Genomic DNA, 24,764 nt, shown 5'->3' on the forward strand with positions numbered 1-24,764 from the left:
CAGCAAAAAAAAAAAAAAAAAAAAAAAAAAAAAAGCTGCGATCGCAATCTGCGGGACTTCGGCGGCTGCTCTACCGCTGCCGCTTCAATCTTCGGCTGCAATTTGGCAGCTGGTCCTTTGCTCTGACAGGGAGTGAGGGACCTGCCGCCGTATTGCCACCAAAGAGCCAGACCTGCCGCCCCTCACCGTTGGCCGCCCCACGCACCTGCTTGTTGGGCTGGTGTCTGGAGCCGGCCCTGTTAGCAGGAGGCACGCTGGGCTTCTGTGGAAATTCAACAATATTCCTGTGTCAGTTCTGAAGATGGAGAATATCTGACAATGTTCTCCTCAGACAAAATTAAGTACTGGCATCAGAGAACATCTTCAATCACTAGAAGATGTCTTATGTGGTTTTTATTTTTGTCCTACTTTCAGCACCTCTGGTCTTTGTAAGAATGGCAATAGAGGGTGGACAGCTTTTACATGTCTGAAAAGAATCTGGATTTTCAAGACAAAAATCCTGAGGTAGCTGTGAATGCTTTAACGAACAGCGTAATGATCCCTGATGGTGAAATAGTAGTAGTCTAGCCATAGAAAAGTTATTGTTTAAAGAGGTAACACAGATATTGTGCCTGATTTTCTACTCTGATACACTAGTGTAAAACCAATGTAACTCCAATGACATAAATAGGGTTACATTGGTGTAACTCCATTGACAATCATGCCCATTGTTTGGCAGGGCTCTCTTTGCACATTCAGCTACCTCAGTGTCTCCAAGTAAAGTTATCTGTGGTACCTACTGTAGTTAAACACAAGAATGTTAGTTCAGAATTACATTACTGATCATTTAAAACAACAATATTGTTTTACAGAAGTTTTTAACAGTGAAACCTCAGTTTACAATTAGGCTATGTAACCCCCCCCCCCAAAAAAAAACAAAGGAGTCCTCATTTTCAGACTTTAAAAAATGAAAGGAATCAGGGCTTTCCTTGATTTTGGATAGTCTGTAAACATCCTGAGATAATACCTGAAAAACAATAAATGAGAGTGAAACTGCATGTGTGCCAGAAAACTTCACTTATTGCTTTAACAAAGCTTAATCTTCCTCCATCCTGCAATCCCCCCAAAATGCCTCACTTTGTAACCAATTTCAGTAACTGCACAAAAGAGACGTTTAAAAAGATTTACAGAAAAGTAACGTTAAATATCAAAACTTAATATAATGTTAAAATTATTACTTAAATCTGAATTCTTGCAGTATCTTTTGCAGCACTAAGGGCAAAATCCCACTCTTACTCACACCAATGTAAATCCAAAGTAAATTGCTAGGATCTGATTCACATTTACATTATAGCCCCTTTACACTGCTGTGGCAGTTAAAAGGGGCCTTTAACATGGGTGGAGATGTAATGTAGCTTACAGTCACTTTAAGCCCCTTTACTCTGCCAGAGCTGTGTAAAGGGGTTTAATGTAAATGACAGTCAGGCCCATTGACTTTTTTGGAGTTACAGTTTACTGCTGTGTTTATTTCACCCCAAAATGTCCAGGTATGGATCACTAATGGTAGCTAAGAACTGCTATTGGCCTGGCCTAAGCACTTTCCTTGACTGCTGCCTCATGGAAGCTGTAGAGGCTTGTAGGAATGCTCAGCAATAGAGGTTGTTACCTTTGCTGATGGAACACTTTCTTCCATTTGAGTGTTGACTCTATAATTCACATTAATAGGGTCTGATTTTCAGGGGATGGATGGTCAATATTTTCTAAAAATCAGGCCCTATTAAGGTGTTTCAAGTTGGGCCCCCCAAAATCAATGTACGCAAAACCATAAGTCACTTTTAAAAATGGAGGCTCTAGAAAATGTAATGAGGGAATCAACTGAAAACTCCACTTGCTAAACACCACCACATCATGCTTTTTCCTGATGTCCCCACATTAAATGTTCTTTACATTGAATAATGAGGCATTTCTGCTTCAGTATACAGTACTGAGCATTTCAACTTTATCCTGAATTCCACCCCCATCCCTGGGATTATGCAAGTGTAGGAGAGCATGAAACAATCTTGGTTTTGATACCTGTGATGGTGATAAGCACGTGTCCCAATGCAGCACAGTGTAAAAAGTGCAAATGCAAAGGCTGGTATGGACCAGGTTGCTATGGCATAGCCAAACCATTCCACTATCTCACCAAAGAAATTAGCTCCAGATACATATGTGAACAGTCCCCCTGCATTCAAAAAAAGTCACAAGTGCAAATAAGAAGAGTGAAAACTAATTACCCTCATTTCAAATCAACAACAAAACTTTGCAGGGTGGAGCCTGTAAGTCACACTTTTCACATTTAGAAAGCTTGATTTTCCTCCCACTGAATCCATGTCAATCAATGAATAATTCCATTGAAGCCAGTAGAATTATACTAAAGTAAAAACTGGCACAAGTGAGAGGAGAAATAAGTCCACAGACTTCAAACCACTTTACAAACATCAATTCTCACAACTAGAGACAGGCTTGAACTTATTCCACAGATCAAACTTGGTGGAATAGAGCCTGTGTGATGCAGACAGTCAATCTAAATGATTGAATGGTCTCTTCTGGCCTTAAAAATCTATGAATCTATGAACTTCAGGGAGCTCAAATTCTGGATCTATATTTTGGAGCTAGAGTCCTTTGCTACTCACCAAACCCATGTTAGGGTAAATTAGTAACTGATGCAGAAAGAGGTTACCAGAGGCAACAAACCAACAGAAGGAGTCAGAGTCAAGATCATAATTAGAACCAGAAAGATCCTAGATCCCCATTGTAGTAAGTGAAGTCCCTGATAAAGGCCCAGTATGAGGCCTGAGGCCTGAACTAAAATAATGGCCAAGACTTTGCTAACATAAAGCAAAGTGAAGCTGTGAGCCAGAGGCAGGCCCTGCTCACAGAAGCTGGCAAGGAAAGGGCTGATGCTGCAAGAAGATACGTACCTAAAAGGTACTGAACACTAGAGATCAGAACATTCACATACTTGCACATTCCACACAGATAACAAGGAACTGGCCGACCCATCCCAATGACAGGGGTAAAAGAGTAATATGATGGATAGAGTTGTTTTGATCGAACCAACTTGTACAAGATGAGAGGCGGCACTTTACTACGTAGAGGGGTTGTACCTTACTACGTAGAGGGGCTGCACCTCAATACGTCAGGAGTGATGTGTAACTTGTTTGTACCTGTGTATAAAAATGTATCCCTGGGGTGATGTCTTTGTCCGGCCGAGGGAAAAGTCCCGCCACTGACTGAGCCGGGTCCATTGCCAAGAGGCACTTTCTTGTAGTATGCCCTGAGTTAGGCTAAGAAACCTACAGGGAACTGCCATTGTGTCCAAGATCGCAATAAACCTAGCAGACGTGACTTTGCACCTTACTAGAGTCTGTGGACATTGGGGGTTCTCGTTGGATCTGCTGTATCAGCTATCTGCAGAGCTGGGGCAGCACACAGAGGGAACACACGCACGCAGCCGAGTGATACCAACAGAGAGAGCAGAGCACCACACCGGTAGCATCTGACAACACACTTCTGACAACACCCATCTTGAGCTGAGACCACTTCTCTCTCAAGGACAAGACACTCCCAAATCACTTCTCTCCAAAGGGGACAGAAGATGGAGCAGGAAAGGGGTTGATGAGCAGGTTTGGCAATGGCAAAATATAGATCCAGAATATTGGTCAGGGCAATTTTTACACAACAGGCCATAGATTCATCAGGGGAATATGCCATAAACAGGGGAGCATGACACAGAAGAAGTATTCAGCTCTTTCGCCCTGTGTTGAATCATTTCCACCTGCCAGTCAGAAAGGAATTAAAGCACTCGTCTGGGCACACTCAGCATCAACCCGGCACACCTGTGAGGCTTGATTGCTACTCAGTGCTGACTGCAACTCAGAGTTCCCCTGAGCCTTGGAAGCAGGGAGCTCTGACCAAGAATACAGCTTGAGAGTCTAGGCTACAGGGGGCCTCTCAGAAAGGAGGAGTGTCAGTACTTCTATATATTTTTTTCTCTTTGTTTTCCTGAAGGCCTAGCTGTAGGGAGAGCAGTATAGCAGTAGAGAATGCTTATGTCCCAACCCTGATGTAAGGGTAAATTAGAGGGAGATTTGAATCCTGTGCACATGAGAGACAAAGAGCCCAAGTAGCATAGATCCAGAGCAATGATGCAAGTGGCTGGCTGACAGGGAGCCAGCCACAGCAGTCAACCCAGCAACGGGAGTTTCAGCAGCAACTGTTGCAATGGGCCACTCAACCACAGCTCCAGACAACCCAACAGCAGCAGCTGCTGTTCGAGATGGTGACCCAGCAGAAAGACCTGTGACAAAACCTGGTACAACCGTTACTTGTGGGGCAACAGGTGGCCAACGCAGCCAGGGATCCAGCGGCCAGTAAAGCTGACTAAGATGGGACCTGATTTGTGTTTTTAAAGATTTACACTAAAGTAACATTTAACGTAAAGCCTTATTATGTTAGAGTTATGACTTAAATCTGAATTCTTTGTCTGATCTGTGTTTTAAAATATGACCCTGAGGTTTTCTTGACCACTTTCAAGCAGGTCCAAGAGCATGCCTCCAGAGAACTTGGGCCGTCCGCAGCCGGGTCCAAAGCCTGGGACATAGGCCCCAAGTTTCTAATATGCCAGGGGGTGCTCCCCCCCAGCTCTGCACAGGCCCTGCCCTCACTCCACCCCTTTCCCCAAGGCCCCATCCCCACCCTGTTAGTTCCTACCCCCACCCCGCCTCTTCCTGCCCCTTCCCCCCCACTACCCCCTTAGCATGCTGCACCCTCGCTTCCCTCCCCTCCCCACCACCACTCCTGACTCAGCGAAACATATGATCCGCAGTAGGCAGAGGGGGAGGTAGGGGGAGGCACTGATCAGTGGGGCCACAGGTGGGCAGGAGGCACTCGGGGGAGGGGGAGGTTCTCATAGGTGGGATTCTCCTTGCTCCCCCCTGCCTGCCTGCCCACCTGCTGCTCACCTCCCCATTCGCCTTCTCACCCCGCTCGCCCACCTGCCTTCCACCTCACCTCCCCACCCACCTCCTGCGGGTCCTACCAAAGTGCGGGCCTGGGGCAGTCACTCCGATTTGCCATACCCAAGGGACGGCTCTGGCTTGGGATTACACGGTGATTAAGTCTGCCATGCTGGACTTTCTCTATATCAGCAAAGAGGTGCCCCTCCACCACTTCTGTATACAAACGTGTCCCCAAGAAGTCCAGCCAAAGGTGGTGGCCCAAAAACTGAAGGACCATTGCTGGTAGTGGTTACAGTTGGAGGAGATAACTGGAGCTCAAGTTGCCAAGTTAGTACTTGTAAAGCAATTCATACAAATATTCCTCACTCAGGTATGGGAGTGGGTACTAAGGCATCAGCCAACGGCATTAACAATGGTGGTGCAATTGATGGAAAACTTTTTGGCTGCTATGGAACCTCCAGAGACAGATGGAAGGGGACAACCTAGTGCTTAGAAGCTGACCCAGCCTAATATGAAGCCTGGTCAGGTGAAGGCACCCCATGCTGATCAGGGACAAATACCCTTGTCTTCAGTCTCTCAGTGAGTCACAGCAACAGGCCAGGAAGGTCCCAGACAAAAATCTAACCCAGACAGTTGATTCACAGCCCTGCTAATGAGTGGGGATTACTACAGACTTAGATGCCAGACCCCTACAACAAGCAGGGTCATCACTGAACAAGAAGATGGGCTCAGACCACAACATGGTGATCTTTTTCTCATGTAGGCAACTGGGACACATCTGAAGAGAATGCCCCATGATGGAGTACGAGTATGCCCAGAAGTGGACAACAGAAAGAGCAAGGAAGAAACAGCCTGCCAAAATAACAGCACTTGGATTGATTAATGGGACAAAAGTGCATGGTCTGTTGGACTCCAGATGTAGCCACACCTTGGTCCAGTCTCCCCTGGCTGTGGTAGAAGGGGTCACAAATGAGATAATCTTCCTCCAGTGCATTCGTGGAGATGAGAAGGCCTGCCCCAGCAGATGACTATAGTTAACTGTTGGTCAGTATATGGATGCCCTCCTGGTAGCTCCTTCCTCAACACTGGCACTATCCTTTCATTACTGGTCAGGACTGGCAATATTTTTGGGAAATTATTCACAAGGTAGGAAAACTGGAGACTGTGACCTCTGACCTAATCCTGGCACCTGGTTCAAGATCCATGTGATTGCCATAGAGGTTGCAGACAGGAGAGGTAACTGGGGGATTGCCATTAGCACCACAGACACTCATTGTTGTACAGAAAACAGGATGGCTCTAGCACACAGAAGGGGAGCATGACCATCATTAGGGCCGAGCATCCAGCTGCAGAGTCAGCGGAGCCAAGCTGCATCCTCATTCAGCTGGACAGATCTACACTTGCTGAAATGTTCAGGGACAGTGGCTCTACACCCATAGGCACTCCCAACGCCGCATCCACCACCACATGGCTTCTCATTGCATCCCCATCATTTTCTTCAGGGAAGCATAGAAATTCTGCAGAGGGACATGAATTCTGCATGCACACAGTAGTGCAGAATTCCCCCAGGAGTATATGCTATGCTACTTGTCTCTCCAACCCAATATTTTTAGAGTACATCACCATGCAGGAAAGAAATGCAGCAATGTAGACTTCTTTTATGGGAAGTGGGGGATTCTTTTATGGGAAGGCTTGGATGATGGGATTCTGATCTCCATCTTAAGGGGTCGGGTATGTGCTGGGGCAGATCCTCTGGGCACAATCAGACTCGACACAGTGCACCTCATGAGACTTATCAAGCCTGGAAATTGTCAAGTTCTTAATATGGAGGATCCCTGCTCAATGCAGGGCTGCACTCTGAAGGAGCAGAACTGCAACTCAGAACTCCTGGCTCCCGGAAGTAGAGGTTACTGACTCAGGCTTGAAAGTCTTGGCTGCTCAGGCCCTCTCAGAAAGAAGGAGGGCTGGTACTTTTCTCTTTGGCTTCTTGAAGGCCTAGGACTCTGCTTTTTATGGGCTGTGGAAGCAGACTAAGTTTTTATTTGTACTACTTTAACTCCCCTGCCAGGGGGCAGATGCCCTGAACTCCAAGACAGGAGCAGCACCTGCCCTCCCCTTAAGGGGTGCTAGAGAGGTATAGCCCACAACACTTCCTATCTCGCAGCTGGGCACTCCCCAAAAACTTCACAAAGAAAGTGTTCTTCAGGGCTCAGAAGATAAGAGTGGCCTGCTGAACTCTCCCCGTCATCTGCAAAATTCAGGCCAAAGATGTATGATTACTATGCCTCTGCAATTAATTCATGCTGTAGGGGGGAACATCTGGGTCAAGTATCCATGTGAAACTAATGGCTCCAAATAACTTTAAGAGCTTTCTGTTTTGATGTATATTTTACTTTTGCTAGGCCCTTCCCCCCCACTATTTATCCAGTTGTGCTACTCTTTTTGGGTGAGGGGTATAGGAGTATGTACCTTGCGGAATCTTGTAAGTATGGTCTCCAGGTTTCCTTAGCTGGCGTAGCAGGATGTCACTGTGAATATTGATTCCCATGCCAAACAAAAACAACAGAACACCTACAGAATGAAAATGAGATATTGATTGGTGTGATAGCTCCTGGTTTGGCTAATTATAGAATCATAGAAATGTACGACTGGAAGGGACCTCAGGGGGTCAACAAGTCCAGCCCTCTAAACTGAAGCTGGACCAAGTGTCGGGTCAGCTGGGCAACCAGCCTTGTTTGGAGCAGGAACAGGCTGGAGTAGGTGCAGTCTTTCAGAACCACTATGCTGCTGGAAGTAACCCTGACAAGGTAGTGACATTAAGCAGAGTGCTTTCATTGGGAGTCTATATTTCTGCTTTGGGGTCACTTGGTTAGACCCTTGCTTGTGGATTGGCTGGAGCCTTACTATTCACAGGAAATTACTTCAGATGACTCATCAGGCTCAGAACATTCATCACACTAAGTAGACCTAGACCATCCCAGTTAGGTGTTTGTCCAATCTTTTTTAAAATCCTTCAATGATTAGGAGTCCACAACCTCCCTTGGAAGACTATTCCTGGGTTTAAATACCCTTAGAAAGTTTTCCTACTATCCAACCTAAATCCTCCTTGCTGCAGATTAAGTCCATTACTTCTTGTCCTACCTTCAGTTGATGTGGAGAACAATTGATCGCTGTCCTCTTTAAAACAATCTTTAACATATTTGAAGTCTGTTATCAAGTCCCTCCTCAGTTTTCTTTTCTGAAGATTAAACATGCCCAGTTTCTAAACCGTCTTTAATAGGTTATCTAAACTTTTATCATTTTTGTGCTCTCTGCTGGACTCTGCAGTTTGCCCACATCTTTCCTAAAGAGTACTCTAACTGAGGTCTCACCAGTGCCAAGTAGGGCAAGACAATTACCTCCCATGCTTACACAGGACACTCCTGTTAATACATCCCAGAATGATATTAACCTTTTCCACAGCTGCATCATAACCAATTTGTGCTCCTCTACAGCCCCCAGATTCTCTTCTACAGTACTACTGCTTACCCAGTTATTCCCCATTTTGTAGTCGTGCATTTGAGTTTTCCTTCCTAAGTGCACTACTTTGCACTTATCTCTGTTGAAATTCATCTTGTCGATTTCAGACTAATTTCCCCAATTTGTCAAGGTCATTTTGAATTCTAACCTTGTCCTCCAAGTGCTTACAAACCCTTTTAGCTTGAAGTCATCTGCAAATTTTATAAGCACACACTCCACTCCATTATCAAAGTCACTAATGAAAATATAGAATAGTACTGGACCCAGGACTGACCCCTGTGGGGCCCTACTAGATATGTCCTACCAATTTGACAGTGAACGATTGATAACTACTCTTTGCATATGGTTTTTCAACCATTTGTGCAACCAATATACAGTAATTTCATCTAGACCACACTTCCCTAATTTGCTTGTGAGAATGTCATGTGGAACTGTGTAAAAAGCCTTACTAAAATCAAGGTATATCACATCTTCCACCTATCTACTAGGCCAGTAACTCTGTCAAAGAAGGAAATTAGGTTAGTTTGGCATGATTATTCTTGACAAATCCATACTGGCTATTATTTATAACCCTATTATTCTCTAAGTGCATGCAAATTGATTGTTAAACAATTTGTTTCAGTATCTTTCCAGGTATCTGAGTTAGAATGACTAGACCACAATTCCCTAGGTTCTCTTTGTTCCCTTTTTAAAAATAGGTACTATGTTTGCCCTGCTCCAGTCCTCTGGGACCTTGCCGTCCTCCATGAGTCCTCAAAGATAATTGCTAACGGTTCTGAGATTGCTTCGGATAGTTCCTTAAGTAACCTAGGGTGAATTTCATCAGGTCCTACAGAGGTGAGTAGCCCCAATAGATGCTGCTCACAAAGTTTCAGGAAGCTTATGATGCAGGTACCTTGATTGCCATAAGTGGGATAGGAAAGGAATTTCCCCCCAGGTCAGATTGGCGGGGACCATGGGGCTTTTTCACCTTCCTCTGAAGAATGTGGGTGTGGGTCACTTGCCAAGCTTATCTGAGTATATCTCACTTAATCATTTCCCAGTGATTGCAGGGGCCTCAGGACCTGGTGCACCTTGATCCCTCCTATTCTCTGCATGTGGCACATAACAGTCCAGTCTCCTGTGGACTGTAATACTTTGGTCTAATTTCAGTTGTTGCGCTTAGTGTGGGGGTGCAGGGTGAGGTTGGTGGCCCGTGGTATACTGGAAGTCAGACTAGATGATCTGGTTGTCCCTTTTGGTCTTAAACTCTATGACTTGAACACATCTAGCTTACCTGAATATTCTTTAACCTTTTCTTTTCCTATTTTGCATTCCCTTCCCCCTTATTAATATTGTGTTGAGTATCTGATCACCATTTAGCTTCTTAGTGAAGACTGAAGCAAAATAGGTATTAAGCACCCCAATTTTCTGGATGACATCAGTCATTAGCTCTCCTTCCTCACTAAGTAGAGGATCTACACTTTCCTTCATCTTTCTCTTGCTCCATCTTGGTGTATTTAAAGAATCTCTTATTGCCTTTTATGCTCCTTGCTAGGTATAATTCATTTTGTACCTTAGACCAGTGGTTCTCAAACTTTTGTACTGGTGACCCCTTTCACATAGCAAGCCTCTGAGTGTGTCCTCCCCTTATAAATTAAAACCACCTTTTAATATATTTAACACCATTATAAATACTGGAGGCAAAGTGGAGTTTGGGGTGGAGGCTGACAGCTCGTGACTCCCATGTAATAACCTTGCGACCCCCTGAGGGGTCCCAACTCCCAGTTTGAGAACCCCTGTGTTAGACTTTCTGATTTTGTCCCTACGTGCTCATGCTCTTCTTTCATAGTTCTCCTTATCAATTTGACCATGTTTCCATTTTTTGTAGGATTCCTGTTTGATTTTCAGCTTTAAAAGCTCCTGATGGAACCATATTGGCTTCTTACTATCTTTGCACCACATTGGAATAGTTGGCAGTTGTGCATTTAATACTGTCTCCTGGAGAAATTGCCAGCTCTCTTTATCCTTTAGATTTTCTATTATAACTACTCTAATATCCTAAGTGTATTCATTAGGGCAAATTTATCTTTCCATTGAATTCACCCTTTTACACCTGGCCTGAACTGGAGCCATGCTGTCAATTCAAAATTTATGCTTTTTGGTATCCTAATGAGAAAGCTACCAAATTAAATGATTTCTACCATCAGACCCAATACATATAAATGAATTATTACAAAACAGCATTATTTTGTGTTAGTTATGGGATCATAATGTAACCTCAGCACAGCTGCTAGTATAGATGATGTGTTCCAGGAGCAGAAGAAATCTGAACAAGATCGAAGGCATAGTGTCCATGGATGGGTCAGTAGGGTATGTGCTAAAACACATGGACTATATGCTAACCCTACGCCTCAATCTGGAATGTAGACTGCATCGGAAGATTGTTAACCTCGGTAATCTGAAAGAAACCAAACCAGCTTCCATTCCTGGCTGCCGATTTTCAAGCATACACGTGTCTGAAAACAGAACGTGTCTTATAGATTTCAAACTGGCTGTAATTAATTCATTGTTCAATGCAGTGTTGTTGTAGCTGTCTTGGTCCAGGATGCTACAGAGACAAAGTGGGTGATTAATATCTTGTATTGGACCAGCTTCCATTTGTGACAGAGGCAAGCTTTTGATCTTACACAGGACCTGAAGAAGAGCTCTGTGTAAGCTTGAAAGCTTGTCTCTTTCACCAACAGAAGTTGGTCCAATAAAAGATATTACTTTACCCACTGTTATGGAATGCACCCTGTATTCACATCCTACATGCTATTGTAATAATCTTTGTACAAAATATGTCCTGTGAGGTATCATTTGGAAACTAATAATTCATTGGTGAATAATATCACGATGAAATGTGTGTAGTAAAATTATATATCAAGTCATGAACATAAGCTGAAATCATGACTGAAGTGTGTTTACCAGACAAGTCTAGGGAGTGGGTAAATCTGTTTCTCAAAGACAAAGGACAAGCTCACACCTCTAGCCAGGTGTCATCACAGCTGATGGGCTATCACCTATCAAACAGTAATTCTTTGGCAAGGAAGTGGGGCAGAAACAAACAGATCTGCATCTACGTATATACTACCACTTACTGCGAGGAACCTCTTTCACCCCCAGACTCCTTGACTTCAACCTCCCAGTGGGAATGAACTTTATCTAGGGGTAACCGTCAGGAAAATTCATTTCAAAGGGTGACTGAACAATACAAGTGAAGGGCAAAAACAGCCCAAGTTCTCTCTCTCTATCCACCTCTTTTTCTTTTTCACCTAAGACAAAAGAAACAGCCATTGATTTTGGGAGCAAGTACTGGCCTGAGAATTTGGTCAGCCATGTTACTTTAAACATGTGTTAAAAGACTTCAGCTTGATCCAAGTCTAGTTTGTTAAGTTTGGTACTAGAAAGTGTTTTATCCTTCTTCTTCTTGAGATTATTTCTGACTTTAAAGAGTTATATTTGTACACACTTAAAATCTACCGCTTTGCAGGTAAATGAACTTGTTTTATTCTTTAATTAAAACTGATCCAGTCTTGTGAATTGTTTGGGTAACTCCATTTAAGGTAGCAGACTGTTGTATATTGATTCCCTTAAAGGGGCAATTGTCCTAATAAATCTGGATTATCCAGCAGAGTGCTGGCCAGTGCAGAACCAGGGGCAGCTCCAGGCCCCAGCACACCAAGCGCGTGCTTGGGGCGGCAAGCCGCGGGGGGCGCTCTGCCGGCGCCGCAAGGGCGGCAGGCAGGCTGTATCCAGTGGCTTGCCTGCGGAAGATCCGCTGGACCAGCGGACCCTCCACAGGCAAACCGCCAGAGGCAGCCTACCTACTGTGCTTGGGGCGGCAAAATCCCTAGAGCTGCCCCTGTGCAGAATGCATGTTTTTTGAGGGAAGTCCATGACTGCAAGTGTGTCGGAGTTACTCTGCAAGTAGTAACCAAGGCTGCTAGAAGCCAGAGAGTAGCTGGTGTTTGCTAACAGGCTGCTGGGGTCAGAGCTGCTGGACCAGGGCTGTGGCTATACATAGAGACTCAGGCTGTGACCTGCATGATGTCTGGCTGTTTGTGAGGAGCCTAGGTTGGGTGCTATAGCATTGTGAGGCACCCCAGCGTTTCAGGGTAGGGGTGACACAGCCCCTCACTAGTCTGGATTGCATCCCGGAATGTCATACCCACATTGTCTCTCTAACATTTTAATGCTAATTGTACAGTTGCCGTTATTGTGACTAATATTTAACAACTGTGTTCATGAATACTGGGGGAAGCAAGAAATACACGGGGAGGAAAAATAGTGCAACTTTGGAATGGAAGGCCAAATTCAACCCTGATGTAACTCTACTGATTATTAAATTTATGCTAGAGATGATTTTAAGGCCCAATATTCTTATCTTTTAATTTCTTGGATCTGTCAATTTAACTCAGTGTTATGCAATATGATAACTTTTTTGGTATTTTGGGCCAAATTCCCCTCTCTCACCTGTGTAAACCAGGAGTAAGACCAATTAAGTTTTACTGGGGTAGAGAGCAGAATGAGACCCAAGAAGTATAAGAAGAGTTGATACAATAAAGCTTATCAGCTCTTCCACATCCATTAGCTGCTCTTATATCAACACGTACATTACATTTTAAAGTGTTTATTATTAATACAGTAGTATGTGACAATTTCATTAAATGTGCATTTAGCTTTTCCCAACAAATGTATCGTGATAACATTATAAACTGATAATTGTAGCTTTAGAAAATTCCAGTCTTTCATTATTAAATATTTATATTTTGGTTTGAGTCCCATCGTGCTAGGGACTGTATAAACAGAGGTTTGCATAGCACAAGCTCCCTACCGTGAAAAGCTTACACAATAAGACAACTAATTATCCCCAAAAGCAGGTGGAAGAGTGGAGGGATACAATCAACATAGTCACTATTTGGTCCATGTTAATTTGTTTTTATACAGCAACTTTAGCAAGTACATATATAAATAATACTTCCTTTGCCCACCTGCTCTTCAGCCTTGCCAATACACTTTGGTGAATGTCTCATAGGCATTGTGGCAGAGGTGCGTCTGGAGAAGTGATGACCAGCTCTAATAATTAACAGAAATGGGTCAAAGCCAGAACCTCAAAACTAGTTCTCTCCTCCTACTTCTCTGCCACAGATGCCTTTTGGGAAAGGGGGAGGAATAGGGTGGTGGGAACTGGGATGAAGGAGAGGTCACATTCAAGGACCCTGATCCAAACTAGTGCCTGTTATTTTCATCCCAGTGTAGAACCAAACCCCCAGAAAATAATATCTGGCTCCATTTCAGATGGGGTCAGAAATATCATAAGAGCACCTGGTTTTGTGATATTTCCTTCAAACCAGGAAGTAGCTTGCACCTCACCTCCTAATCATCTCCTTGTCTATGTCCCTAAGCAGACCCTCAGACCGATTCTTTTCACTTCTGGGTGACCCTAGCCTTTTTCCCCTCTCAGTGCCCGAGCAGATTGGGGTGAACAGGAGTGACCAGATCTTCTCATTCTCGGTGTCCACAAGTCAGGATACAGCAAAATATGTCCAAAGCTCCCTGAGCCCTTTCCAGACATCGTGGAGAGGGGAGGGACAGCCTCTTCCCAACGGTCATGAGAAAAGGAGAGAATTCTCCTCTTGATCCCAGCAGCCTAGAGTGAAGTGCATAGATTGAGCCCTCATGCCCTTCTTATCGAGCAGAAGGGAGCGGGGGAAGACAGAGTCCTCAGCAGCCAGTGCAAAATGGCTAAAATCCCAACCTCCCCTAGCAGCAGATACTCCTGTTTTGACTCATCAACCCCTGCTCAACCGCTGCTATGTGCCACTACTGCCATTCTGCATCAGAACCAGGGGTGGCTCCAGGCCCCAGCACGCCAAGCACGTGCTTGGGGCGGCAAGCCGTGGGGGGCGCTCTGCCGGTGCCGCAAGAGTGGCAGGCAGGGTGCCTTTGGTGGCATGCCTGCGGAAGGTCCGCTGGTCCCGCCGCTTCGGCGGACCTCCTGCAGGTGTGCCACTGAATCTGCGGGACCAGGTACCTCCCGCAGGCAAGCCGTCGAAGGCAGCCTGCCTGCTTTGCTTGGGTCAGCACAAACCTAGAGCCGCCCCTGAGCACCTCTAACATCTTGGCTATAAACACAATCTTCCTGTCTGACGCACAAGCTTAGGAGAGCCAGTCTTCTATTAACAGAGTACTGAGAACTGCTAGCTAGAAGAATCCATTGACCATATCTGTTTGATTTGGGAATGGAGAGCCTCTGCAGTCTCATTCCAGGTCCAACAAATTCAGGTGGCATGTGCTACCTTTTGGACCACACTATAGACTGAGAAAATCATCTCTGAAGGTGATCAGGAGGAAAACAAGACTGTTTATTTGTGTGTGAAAGTAGAGTGTAGGTGTTATGCTAAAGCCTTGCATTTTTAATAGCAGCAGCAAGTTTGTGAAAGTCTGTATGGAAGGACACACACATAGATTTACTAGCCAATAGCTTTTTGTTTACAAGGTATTTAATACTTCAACTACTCTTTACACTGGTTTTCTTTGTTTGCATATATATAAATATTTATCAGGCAAATTGCGTGGTACTTTCTTTTCCTGAAAGTGACTGGAAGCTGTTACATCAAAATTCAGGGGTTTTACGCTGTGTAATACTTTCTGAAAAGACAGAACTCTGGCCTTGCTTTTAGGAAAGGGTTAAGCTGAGGTGCAAGAAAATGGAGTGTAATACTAACTGTATATAATCCACCCTGACCTCGCTCTATGCTGGCTCTGCTGCTGACTTCTGGTGTGACCCTGGGCAAGTCTTTTCACCTCTCTGACCTCCCCACTCTGTCTTGTCTATTTAGACTGTAAGCAGGGGCAAACTTTTGCTAGGTTTGTTCTGAGTGTCTAGCACAGGGGTTGGCAAAGGTGGCACGCGTGCTGATTTTTACTGGCATGCTGCTGCCAGCCGGGGTCCCAGTCGCCGGCCCTGCTCAACCCACTGCCAGCCTGCAGCAGAACCCCTGGAACCCCCGGCCGGCAGCAGCTGAGTGGGGCCAGTGGCCGGGACCCCAGCTGGCAGGAGCCGTTCAGCCTGCTGCCGGTCTGGGGTTCCGTCCACTGGCTCCGCTCAGCCCGCTGATGGTCTGAAGTTCCGTCCGCCGGCCCTCCTGCCAGTCTGGGGTACCAGTAGCCAGCCCAGGGCTCTGCTTCTGGCTTGGTCCCAGTGCTCCGCAGCCCTTATAAAAAATTACACTACAATTAGCTTAAAAATTTGAAAACTTAAAAACTTTGTTTGTATATTACAGTAAGTGTTAAAACATGTATAATGTTAATAAATAGATATGTACCTGGGCTTAATTTGTGTTTTCTATGATTTACCTTCTAAAAAAATCTCGCATGTCTCGCACCCCCAGAAAGGGCATTTCAAACCCCAAGAGGTGCGTGCACCCCAGGTTAAGAACCACTGCACTAAACTGATAAGATCTGCATTTTAATTTAATTTTAAATGAAGCTTCTTAAACATTTAAAAACCTTGTTTACTTCACATGCAACAATAGTTTAGTTATATAATATAGACTTAGAGGGAGAGAGAGGCCTTCTAAAAACATTAAAATGTATTACCGGCATGCAAAACCTTAAATTAGAGTGAATAAATGAAGACTCGGCACACCACTTCTCAAAGGTTGCCAACCCCTGGTCTAGCACAATGGGACTCTGACCTCAGTTGAAGCCTCCAGGCATTACTGCAATTCAAATAGTAAGTCATGAGATCTTTCTGCAGAACACAGACCCCAAGCACGTTGCAGAATATATAGGGCTCTAGTTACAAGTAAGGGCATTTTACATAATGCAAAAAAAAAAAAAGCCCAAAAGAAGGTTCCCCCCGCCCATTTATCATCATTTCTTGTATTCACGTTTTTAAAAAATTTCCCTTGAACTGAGCACATCAACTGGCTTCCCTTGCTCAATAACTCACTCGCAGTGAATTTCCAGAGCCAAATTCAGCCTGCATATTACATCACTGAACTCAGTGGAGTTGAACCTACTTACACCAGGACCAAATTTGTTCTTTAGACTTTGCATGTGCCTCAGGTGGATAGGGAAGTTAGTCTATGAGGCCTTGTTTACATAGGGGATTTGCCCAGACTTCAGCCATAAGTCACCAGCCATCAGTATAACTGCATTAGTGCAAGCCCCTCATATGGGCAAGGAAAGCCACAATTTGCACAGGTGGAGCTTGTGGCTTTGTCTTGTCCGCAGCAGTGCAACTCCGTTGGTGAATGGCCATTGACTGCTGGAATTAGGGGGAATCCCTAGTAGACAAGGCCTGAGAAGTTCATTTGGAATTTGCAACTCCTCAGGCCTTAACAAAGCAGTGGTCTAATGTGGTGCCAATAAGGCTATAGCAAGGCTAATGATCTGAGTCTGTGCTTTAATAGCTGGTGTTTTCAAAGGTGGCTGCTCAGGAAAAAGCTAGTACATTTAACTCCTCTATTTTCATTGTAAAAATGGTTCTTTTTAGTCTTTACATCTGGGACAGCACGAACCGGCACCAATTTTTCAAAGTGCCGTGGGGTGCTAGACTTCTGGCTCTGCTCCAAGCCCTGCCTCCACTCCAGCCCTTCCCCCATCCCCCACTCATGCCCCACCTCTTCGCACCCCACTCCACCCCTGCCCGCCTCTTCCCACCCAGTTCCACCCCCTCCCCTGAGTGCCCTAAGTCCTTGCTCCTCCCCCTTCCCCCGCCTTCTGTCTCCACACCTCAGGCAGGAGGTGTGGAGAGGCACTGATCCGTGGGGCCTGCTGGCGGACTGGAGGCACTGGAGGGGTAGGGGGAGCTAATGGGGGGCTGCCGGTGGGTGCTTAGCAGCACCCACCATTTTTTCCCTGTGGGTGCTTCAGCCCTGGAGTACCGAGTCCAGCAAGCAGGTGTTGTGCTGATTCCCATCACCACTGACTTTGACTCACAGCTGCAATAAAGTTTAGAACACAATTCAAAATGCTTCCAAACTGCTTAGAGAGTAGATACTGGAAATCCTGTAGTCTGTAATTACCTGATGTAAATCTGAAGTCAGTGAACCAATCTTTTGGGTAATGAGCGCAATAAATCATGTAGTATCCTTGAAGGAAACCATTATAGATACAGAATAGCATGCCAAAGAGAAGTATCTGCAGTGGGAAAGGTCTGCCTCTCGTGAAGAATGAGTAAATAAATGTCCTAAGGTAGATAAAAAACACAGTCAAACCAGAAGTAAACACCACATATAAACACATACATAAATACATCTTGGTAAAATGCTGGGTTTAAAAAAACAACAACAACAACATTTTCAGCTTATGTGGGCTGACACTACACTAACGTAATTCTTTTACTGTTTTTTTTTTCACTATGTCTTTATTTAGAAAGTTTACAACAGGTTTACAAATCCTAACCATGTAAACATTAGTGACAATACAATGATCATTTCAACAGTGAGCTTTTGTTTAGAGAAACACTATACAGTGATATAATCAATGGATCTCTCTGTTTAACAGGATGTTACCGTGTTACAGTGTGAGCATCTTTACACTATTCATGACATGTCTACTAATAGTTTCTGTATTGTAGAGAAACAAACCTTACTAAATGTACTGGATGATCAAAATAAGTAAGACTACATTAGCATAAGTAAAACAAATCACTACCAATGAGAACAGGTAGCATTACAGAAATGTATACTCATCTATAAAATGGAACATTCCCTAGCTGTCTGAGCAGAGGACTGGGAGCTAGGAGCACCTCATTTATCCACATTGTGGTCTTGAGAAAGTCAATTGACCTCTCTGCCTTGGTTTCAGTCTTTATAAAATGGAGACCATGCTTTCTATCTGCCCTCATAGAAGTGGTTGAAAATTGATTGGTGTTTATAGTGCACTATATGAATGCTAAGCATTGTTGACTTCTGACACTAGTGTCCCATTCTGACACCAGTGTCAGCGTCCCCTCTCTCCCAAGCAGTAGCAGAATTTCAGGGCCTTGCAAGTTGGCGCCTCAGTGGATGAAAAATGAGTGACACATAATCTGGGCATATTCTACATATAACGTGCTTAACTTACAAAGTCCTGAAACTAGATGGTTAAACAGCACACAGGGAGCAACTCTGCCTCACGAATTGACTCTAGTCAGAAACCAAGGCAGAGACCAAACTCCCCTGTTGTTCACACAGCACTTTCTAATCTACACAGAACCTTGTAAACTAAAAAACTACCATAAACATTTCTTCCAAGACCAAAAACGTACTCACAAACTATGAAGAATTATGTGAGAGACTGTAACAGCAGCACCTGATGGATGCCTGTCACAGCAGTATTATCTTCTTCCACTAGAAAGGATCAGCTTATGATAGTTTTATGTCCTCATTATTACCCATTTGGATGGCACCCTCTGAGGTCTGATCTAGCCATATCTGTAGGGTCTTCCTCAAAAGCCAAGCAACTACATACATACAGTACATGAAAGTACTGCTAAAAAAATGCCCCAAAGCCACTTCCCAAGGTCTTCTACCTACAACAGAAAGCTTTCTTTTAAACACCCACAGAACCATCTGCATAGGAAATAGTTTTATTCCAATTATTGTTGTGACAGTACCCTTGTTCTGGGATTCAAGACTACCTTAAAAATGTGGTATCTGTGCCTTGACATAATTCTTGTGCAGAACTATTTATTTGTGGGGAGAAATCTTTATGCTAGGATACAAATAATATTTAGAGCCCTGGAAAGACTCCTAGTCTGATTATTTTTTTTGCAAAATTCATGTAATTAAAACCTTTCACTCATGCCTTAGACTGATTTATTCACTGCAGATAATTTACTTGTGCTGTTATGGATTACAGAGAAACTCTGCATCAGTGAAGGGGACGTTTATTCTCTGTGTATTCGCTTGTGTCCTCACCCCTCTGTTTATTTTTTTCTTTAAACTATACATTGTATATAGGAGTTGGGGTGATTAATGCCACTTTATCATTTGTTTTAAACCTTTACTTGTGGGATTAGGTTAAGACAAGGGTAGGCAACCTATGGCACGTGTGCGAAGGCGGCACGTGAGTTGATTTTCAGAGGCACTCACATTGCCCGGGACCTAGCCACCAATCCGGGGGACTCTGCATTTTAATTTAATTTTAAATGAAGCTTCTTAAACATTTTAAAAACCTTCTTTACTTTACATACAACAATAGTTTAGTTATATAATATAGACTTATAGCTAGCGAGAGACCTTCTAAAAATGTTAAAATGTATTACTGGCACACAAAACCTTAAATTAGAGTGAATAAATGAAAAACTCGGCACACCACCTCTGAAAGGTTGCCAACCCCTGGGTTAAGCGATTCTCAAACTGTGGGTCAGGACCCCAAAGTGGGTTGCAAACCCATTTTAATGGGGTCGCCAGGGCTGGCGTCAGACTTGCTCAGGCCCTGGGCTGAAACTGAAGCCTGAGCCCCACCACCCGGGACTGAAACCAAAGACCAAAGGCTTCAGCCCTGGGCGGCTGGGCTCAGGCTTCGCCCCCCACCACACACACACACACACACACACACACATCCGGGGCTGAAAGGCAGTGGGCTTGGGCTCCGGCTTTGGTCTCTCTTCTCAGGATTGTATAGTAATTTTTGTTGTCAGAAGGAGGTTGAGGAGCAGTGAAATTTGAGAACTGCTAACCAATTCACTTTGATAAGCCACACACTCACAAACCACTTGTTACAATTTTATGGGCTATAATTAGGGTGACCGTACATTCCTTTTTTAAGCTCTGTCCTGGCCGTCCTGACTTTTTTTGGCAAAAGTGGTCATTTGTCCCATTTGCTCTTGCAAACTTGAGCAGTTGGCAAGAGCAAATGGGACAAATGCCCACTTTTGTAAAAAAAAAAAGTGGGGTGTGAAATAAAATGTGGGGGGCAGGGAGGGAAGTGACAATGCCAGCCCCATGCAGGGGGGCATGCAGGGCTCGGGTGAGCAGCGACACCAGCCCTGCGTGGGGAAGGGGGCTTGGGTGAGTGGCTCGGGCTAGCTCCATGCGGTGTTCCATTTTCTCTTTGGGAAATATAGTCACCCTAGCTATAACACACTTATTTGCTTTTATGGAAGTTACCAGAATTTATCAGTACTTTTAAGATCCTGTCTTCACTGCACCGTTGTAACGAAAATGACCTCAACAGGGTTTTCCCAAATGTTTAAGCCGTATATATTTTTAATAAAATAGAAGAAAGTAACAAGACTCCCACTATTATTGAATTTATGCAAAGGAGAAAGCTAATATTATTAAGGGATGCAATCCTTCCACAGTTAAAGGTAAAGCTAGCTAGAAATAAGAACAATTTTCAGCTAACCCATCATCCTTTCAGCTTCACTAGAAATCAGTCAATCCAGTCAGGATTTATCTGAAATGTTTGGGCCATATTACACAAGGAGTTTGAGATATGGGAAATGGATAAGTCACTAGAAAACGTATAGAAACTTTTATGAGAACTTTTCAAAAACATTGCTAACAATTTCCTGGTTTGTCATATCTGCAAAATAGATTCTTGTAAGCAAACATCACTTCTCAAAAAGTTCCTAGTAAGTAGAGATACATGTAAGAATCAGAGAGGATTTAAAAAGTTATCATAAGTACCCAAAACTAAAGACATAACCACTTTTTAAAAACCACATATATAATAAACATATTTTAAACTGTATTATACAGATCTTTGGGACTGGGAGCATCTTTTTGTCATGTGTTTGTACTGTCCTTTATACAAAGGGACCCCACGGTACTACCACAATGCGACACATTCCTAAATATACTAGTGTATCATTTAAAAGTATATTTAATGCAAATTTCAGTTTGATATATTATTCACATCAGTTTGCTGCAGGCTTTGTAAAGAGCATGTTACGACCTGCACAATTCGCAAAGTATGCAAAGCTTAGATGCAGAAGGTATTGGGGTGGGGAGGAGAACCCTAAATTGCTGGCAAGGAACAACACTGAAGTGAATCTAATCTAAAAGAAGTGGGAGAGGCTCATCCCTATCAATCCAACATCTTAACTACAAGAATATCCTTTCTACCCCCGCCCCACTCCAGCCAGCACATTTCTTGGGAAACAAAAAACATTTAATATTTCTGTTGTTTTTTTACAAAGCATAGTAGAGCAAACCTTGTAATAATATAAACTTCACTCCACAGTCTGCATTCTAACCAGAGCATGGATACAGGACAAATATAGTGAGAAATAAGTGCCTCAGTCAGGTAACAATTTCTAAATCAAAATAATTTGAACACAGTAAAGAGCCAACTCTCACACTTTTATTACAAATCTCATTGTATTTGATGTTCTTCTTGAAGCCCCTGCTTCTTACATAAGCCCCTGGCTCCAGAATGCCAACTTTCATTGATTCATTTAGTACTATTACCAGGAGCCCCAGTCATAGACCAGGACCCCATTGTGCCAGGCCAGGGGTCGGCAACCTTTCAGAAGTGGTGTCCCAAGTTCACTGTAATTTAAGGTTTCGTGTGCCGGTAATACATGTTACCGTTTGTAGAAGGTCTCTCTCTACGTCAATACTATATAAATAAACTATTGTTGTATTTAAAGTAAATAAGGTTTTTAAAATATTTAAGAAGCTTCATTTAAAATAAAATTAAAATGCAGATCATATCAATTTAGTGTGATCCTTGCCTGGGATCCTTGTCTGGGGTTCCAGCCACCAGCCCTGCTTAGCCCACTGCTGGTCTGGGGTCCAGCTGCTGGCCCTGCTCAGCCTGCTGCTGGTCTGGGGTTCCATTCACTCAGCTAGCAGCGGGCTGAGCAGGACGATGTCAGGCTGAGCGGGGCCGGCGGGGGGCTGAGTAGCTCAGTCTGCTGCCAGTCTGAAGTGCCGGCAGCACTCAGTCTTTTGCCAGTCTGGGGTTCCGGCTGCCGGCCCCTTGCCATTCGGGTCCCAGCCACTGGCCCCCTCAGCCTCCTGTTGGCCTAGGCAAGCAGAACCCCAGGCTGGTAGCGGGCTGAGGGGGGCCGGCAGCCTGGATCCTGGCTGGCAGGAGCTGGCGGCCGGAATCCCAGGCTGGCAGCGGGCTGAGTGGTGCCAGTGGCCGGGATCTCAGACCAGCAGCAAACTGAGCTGCTCAGCCCCCCGCTGGCCCCGCTCAGCCCGCTGTTGGCTGAGTGAATGGAACCTCAGACCGGCAGCGGACTGAGCAGGGCTGGTGGCTGGAACCCCAGACAAGGATTCCAGGCCCTGCTCAGCCCGCTGCCGGTCTGGGCTGAGTGGGGCCAGTGGCCGGGACCCCAGACCCGCTGTCGCTCTGGGGTTCCTTCCGTCAGCTCCTGCCAGCTGGGATCCCGGCCGCCGGCCCCCTTCAGCCTGCTACCAGCCTGGGGTTCTGCTCACCAGGCCGGCAGGAGGCTCAGCGGGGCCGGCAGCTGGAATCCCAGACCAGCAGCAAGCTGAGTGCTGCTGGCACCCCAGACTGGCAGCGGACTGAGCCATTCAGCCCGCCACCAGCCCCGCTCAGCCTGCCGCCGGCTGAGAGAATGGAACCCCAGGCCAGCAGCGGGCGCTGAGTGGGGCCAGCGGCTGGGACCCCGGCTGGCAACGGAGCAGCATCCGGAACCCCAGAGCGGTGGTGGTCTGCCACCTTTGGCATGTGTGCCGTAGGTTGCCGACCCCTGTGCTAGGCACTGTACAAACAATACAAAAGTAAAGTTTCTAATCCTCATGGTTGTGGAAGAAACCTTGAAAACATGAATCAAGTGAACGCTAAGAGCTCAGAAACCAGAAGACAGTAAAATAAAACCAAATTAAAAAAAAATCTCATGAATTTTAAGTCAATCTCATGATTCTGGGAGCTTGATTTATGGTTTTTGAATGCTTGGAGTTGGCAATGATCAGTAAATACAACTGTGTCACTCCAGTGTAATCAAACCCCATGTGAGCAGTAGGGTAAATATCTATACCACTTGAAACTCAAGCAGTTTATGGCCTCAATCCTCCAGTGGGATCAGCAGGAGCAATAGAAACTTCATTTAAGGGTTTATACTTACATGAACTAGTCTCAAGTCTCAGGGCCTTTTTGGCAACGATATCTTTAAAAAAATGGAAAACTTATGAACCAAAAAGGGGGTAAGCAATAGGCAAACACAGCAAAAAACTCTGTGAGTGTGGCATCAATAGCTGCTTAGAATGAATTAAGAGAAGGATGGCACCAAGCCAATATCACAGTCCTACATACTGCCAAGTTAACAACTTACATTGCAGAGGAGGAAAGAGCATATGCAGCAAGGAAAACAACTTGGCAGTCCATCAAAGACAAAATAAATCAGTCCCCAGACCAAGAGACCAGGGATCCTGCCAGAACAACAGTGGCCTGGCTGCTAGAGGCAGAACAAATCTGTCTGCAGTACAGAAGACCTGAAAGACCACTGAAAGAGAAACTTGCTGTTTCCCATTAACAGGATTCCATGTAAACTGCCTTAAAATACTTAGTTCCTTAGAAAATTACTGGGCAGAAGTCTGTGTGGCTCTGCAGATTGGTAATGAGATACAGAATATTTAACCTCTAGATTATCAGACACAAGTCGGTAGTAACTTTAACTTTGTTACAGGCTGTATAGATGCCTTTTGTGAAATAAATTAGCCATCTCCATCTAGTTCCTAGGGGGCAGGAGGAAATGATACTACTTTCCTACCTCACAGGCCTGTGGTAAGGATAAATCCATGAAAGATTGTGAAGAACTCAGATACCATTTCAATGGGCTCCATATAAGAATTTAAGATAGACAGGTAGGCATCCACAACATACAAATCATTGTAACTGACACTATATCCAGAGGTGAAAGTAAGCTGGTACGCCCTGCTATGGTGTACCGGGGTGGCCTGGTTCCCCACTGAGCCTGGGGTAGTGGCAGCAGGGCTCCGGGGGTTATTTAAAGGGCTGGGGCTCCCACTGCCTCTACTGCCCTGAGCTATTTAAAGAGCTGGGGTGGTAGAAGCAGGGGAGTCCTGGGCCTTTTAAATAGCCCCCCGAGCCCTGGAGTAACGGTGGGGCTCCGGCAGCTATTTAAAGGGCCTGGGGCTCCCAGTGCCTCTACAGCCCCAGGAGCCGGAGCCCTGCTGCCAGAGCCTAGCCATTGCTCCAGCAGGCTCCGGCCTGGGGCAGTAGAGGCAGGGGAGCCCTGGGCCCTTTAAATAGCCCCTGAAGCCCTGCTGCCAGAGCCGTGGGGTAGCAGCGGCAGCGGTT

General features: G+C 44.9%; 1 protein-coding gene across 1 annotated transcript in view; it reads right to left on the bottom strand.

The window, feature by feature from the left end:
* Positions 1-271: 271 nt before the first annotated feature.
* Positions 272-24,764, bottom strand: part of SRD5A2 (steroid 5 alpha-reductase 2) — a 63,694-nt gene continuing 39,201 nt past the window's right edge. The window contains exons 2-5 of the mRNA XM_030557046.1: positions 17,561-17,724; positions 7,452-7,553; positions 2,053-2,203; positions 272-1,006 (exon numbers count right to left, since the gene is read on the bottom strand). Coding sequence (XP_030412906.1) covers positions 940-1,006; positions 2,053-2,203; positions 7,452-7,553; positions 17,561-17,724 — 484 coding nt within the window. The 3' untranslated portion in view covers positions 272-939. The remainder of the gene's footprint in view (positions 1,007-2,052; positions 2,204-7,451; positions 7,554-17,560; positions 17,725-24,764) is intronic.

This window comes from Gopherus evgoodei, chromosome 3, assembly GCF_007399415.2.
Source record: "Gopherus evgoodei ecotype Sinaloan lineage chromosome 3, rGopEvg1_v1.p, whole genome shotgun sequence".
NCBI lineage: Eukaryota > Metazoa > Chordata > Testudines > Testudinidae > Gopherus > Gopherus evgoodei.